The sequence below is a fragment of the Alosa alosa genome, chromosome 11 (genome assembly GCF_017589495.1).
Source record: "Alosa alosa isolate M-15738 ecotype Scorff River chromosome 11, AALO_Geno_1.1, whole genome shotgun sequence".
In the NCBI taxonomy this organism is placed as follows: Eukaryota; Metazoa; Chordata; class Actinopteri; order Clupeiformes; family Clupeidae; genus Alosa; species Alosa alosa.
In genome coordinates this window covers 14,125,626-14,142,439 of record NC_063199.1, presented here as the reverse complement: position 1 = coordinate 14,142,439, position 16,814 = coordinate 14,125,626, and the positions used below count along the sequence as shown (strand labels likewise).

Genomic DNA, 16,814 nt, shown 5'->3' with positions numbered 1-16,814 from the left:
TATTCAGAAATCTGCTTTTCTTTTTCCGGCCGAAGCTGTGTTGTATTGATTTTAATGTGATGGTGAATATCCATATTGAGTGCAGAATGGTCAACATTTCAAAAGAAACATGAGTTGAAGAATATTCTAGTCAGCCTGCTGAGACTGCACAAAATTATTATGTTAACAAAATGGATGATGTGAAGATGGAAGTGGAAGATGAAAACTGGACGGAATTAGGGTTTCACAAGTAAGGTGGATAATACTTAAGAGCACTTCATGTTCACATATGATTTGTTGTCAACAGTTTCTGAACACAAAGGTTGAGGAGATCAAGGAACTCACAGAGGTGAAAATGGAGCTGGAGTTAGCCAATCAGAAAGTGAGTTAACTTGTGTTAACAGTAGTGTATAGTGAATATTTTAATATCCTGGTCAGTGTTTCCCACAGAACTGAATTCTATTTGTGGGGGTACAAATTACCATAGCGTGGTTATGATGAACCAGATTTAAGCACAATTTAGTACAACCTGGAAAATCATTGTGTGGTGATCAATGTTGATATTGTGGTGGGCCGCCACAAATAAGTCAATGTATGGGAAACACTGCTGGTAGTTTGATGATCAGAGTAGTCTGACTGATTGTTTAACTGATCTTCCAAGGAGGCCATCAAGAGGCTGGAGGAACAAATGGAGGAGGAGAGACGAGTATTTGAGGAGGTGCAAGAGGAGCAGAGGAGAAGGCAGCTGGAGAGGAGACAGCGCGCTGCTACAAAGATACAGGCGGCCGTCCGCACCTTCCTCACCCTGCGCTGGACCAGGCCTGCCTTGAACCGGAAGAGAGAGGAAGAGAGGAGAAAAGAGGAGCAGAGGAGGATGGAGGAGGAGAGGAGAGAGAGGGAAGAGAGACTTCGCCGGGAGCGAGAGGCGGAGGAAAAGAGGAGAGAAGAGGAGAAGGCTCGCCAGAGGGAAGAGCAGGAGAGAAGGAGAGCGGCATATGAAAAGGCCAAACAGGAGGAGCGGCAGAGACTGGAACATGAGAAGAGGCTCGAGGAGGAGAGGAGGATAAGAGAGGAGGAGGAGGAGAGGAGAAGAAGAGAGGAGGAGGAGAGGAGAAGAGCGGAGGAGGGGAGAGGAGGAGAAGAGAGGAGGAGGAGGGGGAGAGAAGGAGGAAAGAAGCAGAGGAGAGGAAGAAACAAGAGGAAGAGGAGGAGGGGAGAAAACAAAAAGAAGAGAAAGAGAGACAGCTGAAATTTGAAGAGGAGAAGAAGAGAAAGGAGGAAGAGGAGAGAAAAAGGAGAGAGGCAGAAAAGCAGAGAAGAGAAGAAGAGGAGGAAGAGAGAAAGAGAATAGAGGGGGAGAAAAAGAGAAAGCTTCAGAAGGAGATGAAAAGAAAAGAGGAAGAGAGAAAAAGGGAGGAGGAGAGGAGGGTAAAGGCAGCAGAAGAAAAAAACAGTGAGGCAGTAGAGGGCAGCAGAACCCTGCAGGAGGAGAACGAGAACAGGAAGGTTCAGAACACACACAAGCCTAGGGAACATGAGACAGAGAACACGCATGTGAAGTCTGTTGAGCAGAGAACACCGGTGAGCTCTGATGATCTGAAGCGTGACGAGTCCCAAGCCAGTACTTCCAGCACTGCCCCAGAAACTTCAAATCTGCACCAGAGAGGAACCAACGGTCACCTGGATCAACCCAGCCCCACAGGGAACAGTCAGTCTGTTGGTCCCCAGAGCGGCCGCACTGTTGAGACTGTGCAGGCTGGGCCTGTGTGCCTGCCCGACACCACAGAGCAGAAACGGCTGGCCTGGATGCTGAGCTGCATCCCCTGGTCCAAGCTCTGCATGCAGAACAGGAGGAAGTGCGCCCTGGGGCCACAGGCCAAGAGGAAAGGGGCCAGGAGGCCACCGCAGCCCAGCCTGCCGCCTCTGTCTGTGGACATGGTGCTGCAGTCAGGGGCCTGGAGTTCCCTCACACAGGTAATCAGGGAGGGGGCACATTCATGCTTTTAAAACAGCTGTTGTAGATTCTATTGTAAATATTCCAAAAGGTCCCAAATTGAAACGAGCGATAATGGTCTCTAATTTAAAGGCGTTTCTACATGCAAAGCAGCTACAGATAACGAGTGCAGACAAAGTGTGATGTCACTTATAGGCTACCAGAGGCTGTTTTTGAGTCACATTGTTGCAAATTTCATATGATGATTGATGCATTATTCCACAACATGGTTTAGTCTATCATCTAGTTATTTAATAGGCTAAACATATAGTCTTAACTCAAAGCTTTAAGTTTATGTCATTTTAAACAGCTACAGACAACGAGATCATGATGTCACTTATAGGCTACCAGAGATTGTTTTTAAGTCATCGTTGTAAATTTCATATGATGACGCATCATTCCACAAAATGGTTTGTTTTTTCTATCATCAAGTTATTCAATAGGCTAAACAGCCTTGACTCAAAGCAGCTTTTACTGTAGGCTTATGTCATTTTGATTCGTAAAAATATTTTGCAGTGCACATTTATTAATATAATATTCAGTATTCATTATTGAATGCTTAGCTGGAATTATGTTTTTCCCTATCATCCTATTTTTAAAGCAGGCCTGCGGGCATGTAATTGGGCTACAGGTTTTCTACAGGAATAGCATGTTTGAACGGGCACTGCATTAGTTACTAATAATGTTACATGTTGTATGCACTGCTCTGATAACAGGTTACTACTGTAATACTGGAGGACCTTCCGGGCTGCAATTTGTCCACTCTGTCTGCTTGCGGTCAACTGCAGTCCCTCAGTCTGCGGCGCTGTGGCCTCACCTCTCTGGAAGGACTCAGCTCCTGCACACAGCTCAGGCAGGTCGATGTACAGGTGAAAAGCCCATCTACATAAGTTTCTGAGCCGTCTCATTACCTGTCAATGTGCACCCATACATGTGTGTGTGTGTGTGTGTGTGTGTGTGTGTGTGTGTTTGTGTGTGTGTGTGTGTGTGTGTGTGTGTGTGTGTGTGACTGTGACAGCTCTGAGGAAACTCAATTGAAACTATGGCGAGAGGTTTAGTGTTCTTTTGTCCCATCCAGGAAAATTCCATCACATATGTGGACTGTAGGGACCTGGCCCAGCTCCAGGTGCTGAGGCTGGGCAGGAACCAGCTGACCTCCATCCACGGCCTGGACGGAGCCGTGGACTTGGTGGAGCTCCAGCTCTCCCACAACCGTATCTCTCGACTGGGTGAGAAGCTGTCCACCATCCCTGGGAACATATTCACACGACCTTTACAATCCAGAGATTTAGCACAGCCGAGATCCTCAGAGTCATGTTTGGTAATATGATGGGTTTTTGGCACAGGCTGAGGTAATGGTATGATAATGTAATAATGTAATCTGTTTCACGCTAAAATGTTGAATCTGCCTTGAGATTTGATCACAGCTCACAGAGACCTGGAAAACTGGACTAACAGTGTGAAAGTCTCATGGAATAATTTTGATGTTCTGAATTGGTCTCAAATATGCTGTAATAAGTATATATACTCTTTTACAGTGAGGGAAATAACTTATTTTATATGTAAATTAATAACTAAATGAATTAATGTTTGGGGAACTGTGTGTGTTTCTCAGCTCTGGTCTAAGGAGCCTATCAGCACTGTTTCTGACACTCAAGGAGAGGGAGTGTCTCCTATTGCCCACTTGGGGGAGACCTTTGCCTTTTTCCCGAATATACTACTCCCTTCGCTGTCTCAAAAAATATTCAATATTTACTGAGATGGGACTGGGTTAGTGTGAAGTGTTTGGGCTCCTATCTTAAGTCATGAATAAATATTTCATAAGGAAGAGGTTAAATGGGTCTAAATGCCATTTACTCTCCTTTGCATCCTATGAGATTTGTCTTGCCTCTCTAGCCCAAACTGGATTAGAGCTCGAATTTCTATTCAAATTGTGGCTGAATGTCATTTTCACTCTGGCCGTCCTTTGGCATTTTCTTGACGTCCGTCCTCTTATGTTTGTTAATGTCGTTGCGTCTGAAGGTGGCTTGGAGGCTTTGAAGAAGCTGCAGAGCTTGTGGATCGATCACAACCAGCTCACGAGTACCCGCGGCCTGACGGAGGCGTTCACGCTGCAGCACCTAGACCTGTCGCACAATCACCTGACCAAGGCCGAGGGGCTGGACCACTGTGCCCTGCTCCGCACACTGCGTCTGGCAGGAAACACCCTCATGGAGGTATGACAGAGTCCCAGCACTGTAGGAACAGCATAACTCAGTAGTGAACCCCTGTATCAACACCAGCAAGGGAACCCACTGTACATTTCATTACAGCCTCCTTTTAGATGCAATGAAATGAAATGTACTTTTTCAATCAATTTAGCGATGCTGTTTATTTTTTGACCCTGTTTACATTTGGGGTATTGACACTGAGCAAAAGCAGAAAACATCTGAATCAATTGTAGTAAATCAAAGACAGATATAAATATCTTCAGCAGACTGTCATTGTTAACTGTAGTAAATGTTAAACCTGGTGGGAAAGGCTGCAATGCAATGATGACATTCCTTGTCAACACTGGACAGAATCATTCTCAACGCTAATGATCTGCCACACCATTAAGCCGCCTGTCGCCATTTTAATTGAATTACACTCGTCAGTCAGTCGTCAGGAGTGTGTACAGGGACCTGAGGCCTTATTAAACCCGTATGAGTCTCCTGTGAGTGCTCTTCAGTGTTACTAGGCTCAGAACCATGGTAATTGCCACCTCAGACTGGAGGAACATGTGCAGCTTCGCTCATGGAGAGACAGACAGCATTGTGTGTGTCCAGGGATGGGAAAATCTGACAACTCAGTGTTCTAATTTGTGCCCTGTGCTGTGTATCAGAAGCCACATAATTTCTTGTAATAATTAGATTTTTTGGGGGGATTATTTCTGGCTAACTATAAAACCTAAAGCAATGGTACCGGTATATGACTAGTCTTAGCAGACCACCACAGATCTGCACAACAGCTGAAATGCTATTATGTGATAGTATAACAACATTAGCAACATTGACATCTGAGTTTGCCTGCCTCCTCCTGCTGACTGGTGTGCCGTTGGCCCATCTCTCCTGCAGGCTCCCAGTCTGAGGAATCATGTGCTGTTGGGAGAGCTGAGCCTGGAGGACAACAGCATCTCCTGCCTGGAGGGCCTGGCCAGCTGCTGGTTGCCTCTGCTTCACAGCCTCAACGTGACCCAGAACAGGTAGGCCTACACACCCATTCACCGCTCTTAATTCAGCCCTCACTCTTTAAATGATGACATGATTAAGTATTGACACAGCCAAAATGCTGAATGTTACTGTATTTTTATTCAGTCTCTACAATGTCAATGATGTTGTTTTGGAATTTTTGGAAGCATTGCCTCATGGATTTGGATATAAAAGGCAGTAGAAATCTTAAGGTCATGGGTGTATAAGCCTGTGGTGTTTCTATGGTGGGGATAACACTAACCAGCAGTATTATAAGCAAAAGCGATAGATGTTCCACTGTTTGGTATGGCTCAGAAGTGAACTGGTTCACAGCACTGGCATTATGCTCATGACGTGGTAGCAGAGCATTTGTTCAAATTGGACTTGGTTCAACTTCCAGAGTGTAACAGGATGACGTGATCACAGGAACCTTTCAGGCATTTTGACCAATCAAATTAAATCAGTAAGATTCTTTCAAAGGACGGGGCATTTCTTTCAGTTGTAGATAGAAATGAGTACTTCACACCACTTAGTGTAGCGGCGAGATAGAACTTTGTTTAAATCTGGTGCAAGCAGCCTCCATACCACATTCAGGTCCAAGTGGCCTCAAATCCATCCCACGGTCATCTCCCAATCCCACCCCATCTCTCCCTCCCACTCGCTTCCTGTCACTCATCACTGTCCTGTCTGAAGAAGGGCAAAAGCCCAAATATAAACAAAACAAAACAAAACAAAGCGTTGCAATGTCCTTAGCCGCTGACACTATTTTGAGTGTGCTCCAGCCTAGGAGAATGAGTAATCATCTTTTTTCAAAGGAATCTTGATCTGATCTCTGTCGGCTGCATCATGCATCATTGTTTCAGTGCAGGCAATCATTTTTACACTGTATTAGAGAATGACGTAAAGCCAGTGATTTGTAAGGTCTTCTTATCAGGTATCACTTATCAGCTAGTTATCCAGGGCTATGTCTATAACCCAGAGGAATTGTGTTACCATTCTGTTCCATAATGTAGAAACAACACTGCTGTCAAACTCCTTTTGTGAGGAAAATGTATACAGTACATTATATGTCCCTTTTGAATGTGTGAATGATCCCTCTCAGTAATTAATAGGAGGAACACCTTTGGTAATCCATCCATAAATGGAACCTCCATAAATGAAGATGTCCAACCAGTGCCTGAACCCTGGTGGGTTGGAACAGATAGGGATGAGCACAGTGGGGGCTGCTTTCTCGGCCGTCTGGATGGCTCCAGATTCTTGGGTGTATCAATGTGTGTGTGTCTTCTTTAGGGGCAGGCCCTGTCTCTGTGTGATTAGTGCTAACATGTTAACATGGACTCTCCCTGTGTTCCAGCCTGACCCAGCTCCCTCTGCTCTCTGACTTCATCTCTCTGACCGCTGGATGTCAGTTACAACTGCCTCTCTGGTGGGTTTCCCCATTCCCTCCCTCCTCTCTCTCTCTCTCTCCCTCTCTCTCCCTCTCTATCTCTTTCTTTCTCTCTCTCCCTCTCTCTTTCTCTCCCTCCCTCTCTCTCTCCCTCTCTCCCTCCCTCTCTCTCTCTCTCTCTCCCTCTCTCTCTCAGCTGGCCTGTCACAGAGGAGGTCTGTGTGCTGAGTTATGTGCTGCCTGTCTGATGGAGACAGGCCTGTGTGCGTGTGCTGATGTTCATGTGGAGTGCGGGGAGTGATGCTGTACTTACCTCATGCTTCTCTCAGCCTCATTTCCTCCCCCACTCAACAGGCTTATTTGCTTTCCACTCGTTGCACTCAGTGCATTAGCGCTACATCTGACAAGCTGCGCTCTAATGCTGTGTGTGGTTTATGATTTTTGATGGCTTACTGATCACAAATAGATAACAAAAATAAAGATGTCATTCATGTTGGTGGAGCAAATTACTTTCATTCATATTAGTGGAGCAAATTGTTTCCCTCACTTTTTTGTTTTTAGAAAAACAAATAAATATAAAATAAAGTGTTTCAGTCCAGTTGATCAAGAACAAAATAGTTTTAATTGCATGTTTTCATTATAGCATTGGATTTATTTGTCTTCTATTGACTAGTTATGTCAGAATTTGTATCACAGCACTAACAGTTTTTCAAGCCCATGTTTTGTCGTGAGGCAACACATTAGCTCATGTCAAGTATTAACTTTAAGTAGTAGGTCCACTGACAAGACTGACTGCCAGAAACTCAACTAACAATTCCTAAAATGCAGAAAGAATGTTTAACGATTGTCTAAATGGGTCTATTGTGTTGTGTATCCTGCCACTTGCTAATGCCGTGGTGTGTGTGTGTGTGTGTGTGTGTGTGTGTGTGTCTGTGTGCATTACAGAGCTGCAGAGTGTTTGTGAGAGTGTTCAGCGATGCTCCCATCTGCAGCAGCTCAACCTGACTGGAAATCCTCTTCAGCGAGACACCAGCTGGAGGTAAGGCAACGGCTCTCAACACGGAGTGGGCTTTGGTCTACTCATGTTACCTAAAGCTATGTTTATGCATCATCAGCCTACTCATCAGTCTGTAGGGAAGTCAGTGTCTGACTTTTGAACTCAGTCCTGGCATGTGCCCGGTTTTATTCAGTGCTTTAGGAAGCTATACGGCAGGGAAGAGAGTTCAGACTAACAGTGCTTTTGTGAAGCGAGCCAATCAGGTGGCCCCCTTCAAAGTGTTCCACACACACGTCCAGAGAGGTTCTGACGTGGACGCTCTGGTGGAGCGGTTTGTTTTGGAGCCTCACCAGGTAGAACCGGGGCCCCGGGGCGTTCCACCCAAAGCCACCACAATTTCATACTTGTCACAGAACGTGAGACTGACGCGTAGGCGGCCGGCGTGGCTGGACAGGGATAAGACGAGGAAGGCAGAATAAACATTCCTGTCTAACGCATGGCTTCCTGGTGCCTCTCGCCGCTCCGTTTCGCTCCGCTCCACACTGCGCCGTCCCGGGGGCCCAATCGCCCGCCTGCCCAACTGTCCCTCTCCGCCGCGTGGACCTCCGTCGGCCCGATCGGATTACCCAACGATCTGCCGACATCCTTGCACACGTGGACTTAAAGTGGCCGTAATTCCGAAAGTATTGACGTGATGGGAGGCGGTGGCGGAGGTGAATATTTTTGGAGTGAATTTGTTCTTGCTCGGATAGTGCCAAAAAATGTGCACTTGTCTGTCTGAAACGGTCCAGTGTGGAGAGCTGTGAGTGTGTATGTGTGTGGTGTGTGAGGGAGGGGAGAGAGAGGGGGAGAATGAAGGAGAGGAGAGTAGAGGAGAGGAGAGGAGAGGGAGAAATGCAAACCTAGAGGAATGAAAACACGGAGAAGAGCACAAGCACGGGCCTCGGGTCTGCTATTGAAAGACACCGCTCTAGGCTATCTCTCTCTCTCTCTCCCCTCCCCCTCTCTCTCTCTCTCTCGTCTTGTTTTCCCCCAGTAACCTCCCAGTCTTACCCGTGATTTAAGAGGCTATTTCACACTCCCACATAACGCCTTAAAATGCAGCCTCCTCTCCATCTGATGTCCAGCATCTGTGAGGTTGCTGATGATTCTGATATTTGTGTTAAGGAGGGTTCATGTGAGTCTGTATTAGCTTTTGTGTGTGTGTGTATGTGTGTGTGTGTGTTTGCGATACTTCTTTTGACTTTCTGAAGTCATCGTCTGGTGTTTAGGAGGGAGGAGAGCATCCACGGTGCTCTCAGACCTAGTCTTAATATTCCACTGAACTTTGTCTAACCCCGAATGCCACCAATGGAATTAGTCCCTGCATTTCTCCCCCTCTAGCCCGGCTCTTTCATCCCGGGCCAGATATAACACCCGCTAAATTAAAACACCAAAGGGGATGTGAAAGAATTACACTGTGTTTGAGCTGTTAAGCTCGGGGGAAAGAGCCAGGGCTTTGGCCTGATTAATCGGAGCCCTCCAGAAAGTTGTGTTTTCGGGGAAGTTTTCACTAAGTGAAATATGGAGCCGGGTCTTACACTGGTGGGAGGAGGGACACAGCTGGACCTGCTACACCACGGCCAAGAGGAACATCCTATCTGCACAGGCGGACAAACTGAACTTATCCTACTGAATTTCAGTGCACGCATGCAAACACACACACACACACACACACACACACACACACACACACATAGACACACATGCACACACAGACACACACACACATACACATGATCTCACACACATGCACACGTTTTATTTTAGTAACAATTTAGTTCCCGGTTGTCTTGTGAATTACCGGTAAGTATTGTCTTTCCTAAATAGCCTGTGGATTGTGATGTATTTTTCTGAAAGAAAAAGGACCTGACTTCCTCACCGTGGCACTGCCAATCGCTGTGCTCATTCTCTTGGAACTTAATGGTAAATTAAGTTGTGTGTCATGGACTCATGCAACAGGCGCTAGCTTTGATCCTGCGTCTTTATTTGGGTTTGCGTTTGTTTTGGGGGATGGACAGCCAGAAAACACGCCCGCAGACGGGGAATAGAATGCCATCTCATGGAGCAGACGGGAGTTTGGCCGCATCAAAACATCATTAGTGTGACAGGACACAGCACACAGCTCTGCCTTTGAGTGCAGAGCAAGGAGACTGCTGTTAGCCGCACGCACATGTACTTACTGATGCTAAATCTGAAGCAGTGTGCATGTACCTGGATAGTGTACTACCGGTACTAAAGAAAAGGCAATGACTACTGCCATAAAAGCAAACATGTCTGGCGTGATGTGCAGGGCTTCAGTGTAGATGTCCTCAGTCCTAAATGTAATTAGTGCAATTACAGCTGTAGTAGCCTTTGAAGTGATCAATTGTGTTCAAATGCTACATATGATATATAAAATATATTCTATACATTTGTATAGTAATATTTTGACATTAATGCTTTTATTTGCACTGCAAGGATAAGAAAATATGTAGGCTTGTTATGATACTTTTCAAGAACTACTCAAATTAATAAAGCACATTTATGAAAATGTCAACTAGCTACTATATTTTGACATTATATAGATTTTATATTTTATTGTGAAAATGTATAGGGCCAATCATGTTCTTGTAATTGTATAAGTGATAGGGATGAATAAGTGTTATAGTAATAGTAATAGTAATACTCTTTAGTACTACTTAATTTATAAGTTAAGTATAGACAATGTAATGAAATGTCTATATTGGGCTCGTCTCTGTGAATCAGCTCATATAGTGTTTAGTGAGAGATTAGCTCTTCAGCCAGATTTTTCACATTCTTTAGTCCACTAAAGCAGCCTGAGGCAACTTACCTCTCTTTATGCCCTACCGCCGACCAGTAACACACACACACACACACACACACACACACACACACACACACACACATATACACACGCACATACACACGCACAAGCCAATATTCAAACAGACACACACACACACACACACACACACACATACACACACACACACACACACACACACACACACACACACACTCTGACTTGCAATGGGGAGTTGCAAATGCCACAAATACGCAAACACATTAAAATAAAATATACACAGAAATGCAGAAATGCTCAAACTTACTTAGACTCAAAACCCGCTTACACGGTTCACACACACACACACACACACACACACACACACACACACACACACACACACACACACACACACACAAACATAAGAAGATGGTCACACACACACAGGCACGCTGATACATACACCCCCACACACACACACACACACACACACACACACACACACACACCCCACACCCGCACACACGCACTCACACACATCCAGCAGCCAACTTTGAGTCAGAAGTCGTAACATTTTAAGTAAAGAATCAAAAGGGGCCCTGCTTGACTGGCAGCCTCATCTCTGGCCCGCAGCCCAAATGCCCGTTTGCTCTCTTCAACTAAACTGCGTGTCATCACATACTTCTGTCCTGAGAACAGCGCACTGTGACCAGACCCCCTCTCTCCGTGACCAGAGCGACTCTTTGTTGACTCTCCTGGGCCCGAAATGTCAAACTCATTATAGTTTCTCATTCCCAATCCCTAACCAATGTCATCTGTTGAATGTAAATACGGCACTCTCCCATGGAAGCCAGCATGAGGAGAGAGCCAGGGCTGGAAATAGATGTTTGGTGGAGGGCATTGCGTGATTGGAGCAGAGCAGAGTAACATTATGAATTTAGCTGCCTGTTGAATATTGGAATATTTCACACATGTGGGTTGGGCATGACTCTGAATGGTTATGTGTTATAAGTAAGGTAATTAAAACATCCAACTTATTGTTAGAAAGGGATGGTAAATAATGCTAAAAATATCTGGGTTTCTTGTTTTCAGTTGAAGAATTTTTCAAGTTTTTTTTTACAGTAAACATTTTTCAAAAGGTCTATGCATAGATATATTCCGCAGACCCTTCTGTTTGCGTTCCTGTTTTCTGTAACTCTGCAGTAATGTGGAATGACAGAGTGTGACTCATGTCATGTGCTGTCTAGCCACTAGCCTGAGCAGACCGGCTAACCACTTAGGCCTAGATGCAAATGTGTGTAATGAGTGGGCCACACGTTGCAGAAAATACACTGTTATTTTAACCAGTTTTATGCTACAACTGAGTGATTCATTGTCAATATAATTTTAGATAATTTAATTACTTTAAATCAGAGACTGTCTGTGGATATACAGTATATAGCATAACCTTGGCTATATGATAATGTAATAATAGAACAGAATTCTGCTTTTCCAAGATGGAAAGTGGTGTTGACCTAATTTAAAAGGTGAAACTGTCATTGGATGTGTCTGGGTGCTCTCCCTCAGGTCCTCTCTGCTGGCCGTTGTGCCGGGTCTGCTGCTGGTGGACGGAGAGGAGACTGGAGCCTGTCCGTCGGCCCCGACCAGCCTCCCCCTGGAGGGCAGCGTCCAGGCTCTGTGCCAGGCCCAGCAACAGCAGCTCCTCTGCCTGCAGAGCACACAGTGGGCAGAGATCAGGTAAGGCTCGTAACACAGCAAAGCACCACACACACACACACACACATGCAGGCACACACACACACACACACACACACACACACACACACACACACACAGTGGTCAGCCGAGTTTCATAGCACAGTGCAACCCTGTGCACCTAGCACTCAGAGATTGCTAGTGTACACAACGTGGTTGTGCACAGGACAGCACAACACAACACAAGCGCACCGCGATCAGGTGAGAATGATTTGAACAGCAGTGAATTCCATAGCACAATCCAGTACACTCATCAAAGGTTGGTCTCATAAGTATGCTATGTGCTCTGTGCTGTCTTCTATTAGAGTCTCCTTTAATAGAGTTATCTACTGGTGTGTTCTTGGTATTTCTAAAGTAGGGTTGAAAAGAAATGCTGTTTTTCTTTGCTGGGCTTTACGCTACTCCAAATGTCATTACCTAAAATCAAATATGCATAACATATTAACTCATTATCCATGCCAGGGTGAAGAGGAGTGTAGAATTGAACAAAATAAATAGGAAAATTAACACAACTAATAAAGCTAATATGCACACAGTCATACAAATTATTACTGAGTATATGAGATGGATGATATTATTTTACTTACTTTACTGCTGGTAAAATTAACACACAATTGACTTACCTTCTGGATTTTGTTTTCCTAAAGCATGTTTACGTTAAGTGGTGAAGATGGATTTATAGATGTACAGCCCATTGACACTATGGACTGTTTCCCAAAAGCCTCATAACCTAACTAGTTGTTGAAAGCAGCTGTAAATTTAATGAGTATTTCTGAGTAGTCTTGACGAATACATCTTAAGTGCGACTGAAAAACTAGTTTGGGTCACCAGCAGGATGTATTTAATGTTTATGTTAATGTATAGGTATTTTCATATACATCAGTATTTATAGATTGAATTACCAGCTTTCAAAAATGTCAGTAGCTTATACAGTTGAATGATACAAATTAATTTAAATGTCACAAATTATAGCAATTAATATTGTAGTAACGGAGCAATGCTGATGCTTCCCTTTGACTAATGTCATTTGATTGAAACACATAAACAATGTAAAACTGATTCAGAAGGCTTACAACATCACTTACCCTGGACAATGGCTAAAGGTAAAGACGCTAATTTACCAGGAAACTACACATGGGCAGTTTCACTTACAGTACCACACATACTACATTCTAAAATCAAACTTTACATATAGCATTAAACATTTATCTCACTCCTAAACACACAGAATTATGGGGTGTACTACAACACACGAACACAGAAGCCCGGACTCCCTGTGAATGTGTTTCATTTGTCTTCCTTTTGTCTTTTGTATTGTATTTGGTCTGTTGAATGTACTAAGGAGTGCACTCACTGCACACACATGGTGAAGCAGCCATGACATTTGACTTTATCCAGGCAACTCACTGGACATATTGTCATCTTTTAAATGAACTGTAGCACTTAACACTGCACACTGTGCACAAGTATTTGGACTTAGATAAGTCCATGAGTTTGGCGCTTTGACCTGCCGCTGCAAGTCCTATGCAGTCTGCCCATATTTGCCTTTGGTCAGAGTCGGCCGCAGAATCCGGACACCCAAAAGGCTGTGTAGGCGAAGATGTTTTCAGTCTTTGCTGAGCACGGACACTGTGCGCCATGGGGCTGTTTTCACCTCTAGCCAATACAAGGGAGATACCACAGTGCCCCCCTGCCTGGCCGACCACCTACACATGAAACAGCCATCACTGCTGCCTGTTTTGACATTGGTTGGCGTGACCTTGTGAAATGATATTGCGTCGTGGATGAAAGCAGCAGGGGAGTGGAACCCCCAACTGGTTCAGTCGGAGGTCTTGCATGGCTCGGAGGACTGGGCTAAGCCCCCAGATACACCCCAGTATATGCACACACACACACACACACACACACACACACACACACACACACACACACACACAACACACACACACACACACACACACACACACACACACGCATGCACACACACTTTCACACTCTCACACACACATATACACACACACACACACAGCCACACATACAGTATGCACACACATGCACACTTTCACATTCACACACAAACACACACACGCACATACACACTTTCACATTCACACATACACACACACACACACACACAGATGCCCCTCCCAGCCACTAACCCTTTGGCTGTGTGGACAATGGCTCTTTTGGGGCCGCGCTGCGCCTTACCATCACCATTTAACTCCTGACCCGACCCGGTGTCAACCCCGGGGTTCAGTAAGGTGAGCAGTCTGCAGCCTGCATGTGTGATGTGTGGCGGGTCTGATCGGTCGGCCAGATTGCCCGGCATCAAACCGCCTTGGCGGGCCCCAGGGGACCGGGCCTATGGCTCTGGTTACATCACATCATATCACATCATAGCCAGCCCGGCCTCAATCACTCTGAGGTTCACTCAGCTGCTTGAAAGCCATGGGCTTCTCCAGCCATCACCTATAGAGTGAACCACTTGCTTTGAAATGCAAATAGTCGAGCGAGTAAGTGTGCCGTGTACTCATAAATGCATAACAAGGATGTCCAACATTAATGTGTAATTTGACTACCAGTCATTAACCAGAGAGTCTATGTAAGCTTTTCATTTTTAGTGTTTGTCTTGGAGTACTTTCTCCTTGCATGCAATAATGTTGTGCTTTCTAAAGAGACCATATTAGATGGCCAAGACAATTTGACATTCATTTATTTAATGAAGAAATTGGATTAGTGCACTAGTCAGTCATTCATTCATCCACTTCTGTAATACAGTCGTCTGATTGATACCTCTTCTTGTGTGTAATGTAATGATATGGGCAGAAAGACATAGGATTACTTTCCCCATTCCCTCTCGGTCAGACAGCACTTTCACTATGACCCCATGGTGAACCAGAGGGTTGGAGGAGAAGCAGCGGATACTGGGGGGTCTGTTGTCTGTCTGGACCCCTCTGGCCGCCTCCGCTCCTTCTTGGGGGTCGGCTGAATAGCGGGGTCTCTGTGTGCGGATCAACCAGGGTACCTGGGGCTAGAGGAGGATTGGCCCGAGAGGTCAGCCTCCAGGCCGGGTCAGAAGTAGCTGTTGCTAAGAGCTTGATAAGCGCGCTATTGAGGTGGCTTTGTAGAGGCCCTTATCTGGCCAGTTGAAAGAGGCATTGTGTACGACAGGAACCTGCAAAGCGTGTCATGGAGGCCAGTGCACAGATACACATTTCACACACTAGTTTTAATTACAGAGCTGATTATTAGTCTGTGATGATTTCTTGATTGACATGAAAAGAAAACACGATGTTTTATATGTTTCCCATTAATTTGTTATTACTATGGTTGCATTATGGAGGTTGGACTGTTTCATTTCCACATTAGTATTTAATAGGATTCGGTTACAGTGAATCTCTCTGTCTGTCTGTCTCTCTCTCTCTCTCTCTCTCTCTCTCTCTCTCTCTCTCTCTCTCTCTCTCTCTCTCTTTCTCTTTCTGTCTCATTTTGTGTTTTTCTTCCTTTCTCTTCTATAAACAGCTCCGTTCTTTCTCCTTCGCCCTTGGAGGCCCAGCTCCTGTCTGGTTGCCATAGCGAGGCGCTTTTCCGGCTCGCCGAAGAGCAGCGATACGCCCATGAGTACGGAGACACCAGCATCACCCACACACCGCCAGTGCCCACTCCCCCTCTGGAGCACCCCTCCCCAGCACCATGCTCACCCACCACTGCCGCTGGGGAGGCCATGCCCGCTTTGAATCACGCCGTTCGGATCCCTTCCCCACCAGAGCGGCGTCAGACCCTGGCCTTTGGGGACCACCAGTCCTCACGGCCCACTGACCCACACGGTAACGGTTCCGCCAGCCGACCCGAGCGGCCCACTGCCTCTGGTGGGCCAGGCGTGGGCCAGTGTGCGCAGAGGCCCAGCCACAGCCTCCCTGACCACAGCCCAGGCTCACGGCATGCTAAGCTGGACCTGAGGAGGTACGAGCCCCTGTAATGGATTCCCTTTCAGCGTGCACTATATTGGTTTTCTGTCTGCTCCTATTTGTCATCATTACAGGGCTCCTACGAAGAGTTATTGTACTGCGTTCTTGTTTGAGGATGGGCTGTTCATATGTGTTTTATCAGGGGTGTATTTATTGGGGGGAACTTATCTTGGTAACTTATTGTAGTCACAACACGTCTTGACAAAAGATTGTGCTGAACGTGTCATCCAGATGTTTGTACAGGGGAAGTTCATAGGAGGTACTGTATGATGTCATGATGGTCATGTGCTTTAGATCTGTCTCTCTTGTGCAGCATGGCAGCTGTGATCATCCAGAAACGCTGGAGAGGATACCAGTGTCGCAGGAGGAAGTGCCTACCTGAAAGCCCAGAGGCTCATGGGAGATGTAGTCCTTCGGTGATGAGCAAGCTTGGGATGGCATTGCCAAAGCCTTCAGACAGGGACCATGCTGCCACTGTAATTCAGGTATGGCTGTCTCACCTTTGAGATTGTTTTTAATGTTGAAAGAATGTGTTGACACTGGACCAGTATTTGGTTGGGAGTATATTGTTTGACAGTCTTCAAATCTTCCTCCAAGTTCTCTCCGTTTTTTATCCTGTAATGGTTGGATCTCAGGCCAGTGAGTCAGAGAAAAAAAGCTTTTTCTGTAGTCTCTGTGCAAAGTCATACTTCATATTAA

The 16,814-nt window shown here is 45.6% G+C and overlaps 1 protein-coding gene across 1 annotated transcript in view; it reads left to right on the top strand.

Moving 5' to 3' along the window:
- The window catches only part of lrriq1 (leucine-rich repeats and IQ motif containing 1), a 37,595-nt gene that overhangs the window by 1,846 nt on the left and 18,935 nt on the right, over positions 1–16,814 (top strand). Inside the window, 13 exon segments of the mRNA XM_048257221.1 lie at positions 287–361; positions 641–1,105; positions 1,108–1,953; positions 2,689–2,841; positions 3,051–3,201; positions 3,995–4,188; positions 5,068–5,195; positions 6,536–6,577; positions 6,579–6,607; positions 7,514–7,607; positions 11,959–12,129; positions 15,670–16,110; positions 16,429–16,600. Of these exon segments, the coding sequence (XP_048113178.1) occupies positions 287–361; positions 641–1,105; positions 1,108–1,953; positions 2,689–2,841; positions 3,051–3,201; positions 3,995–4,188; positions 5,068–5,195; positions 6,536–6,577; positions 6,579–6,607; positions 7,514–7,607; positions 11,959–12,129; positions 15,670–16,110; positions 16,429–16,600 (2,961 nt within the window).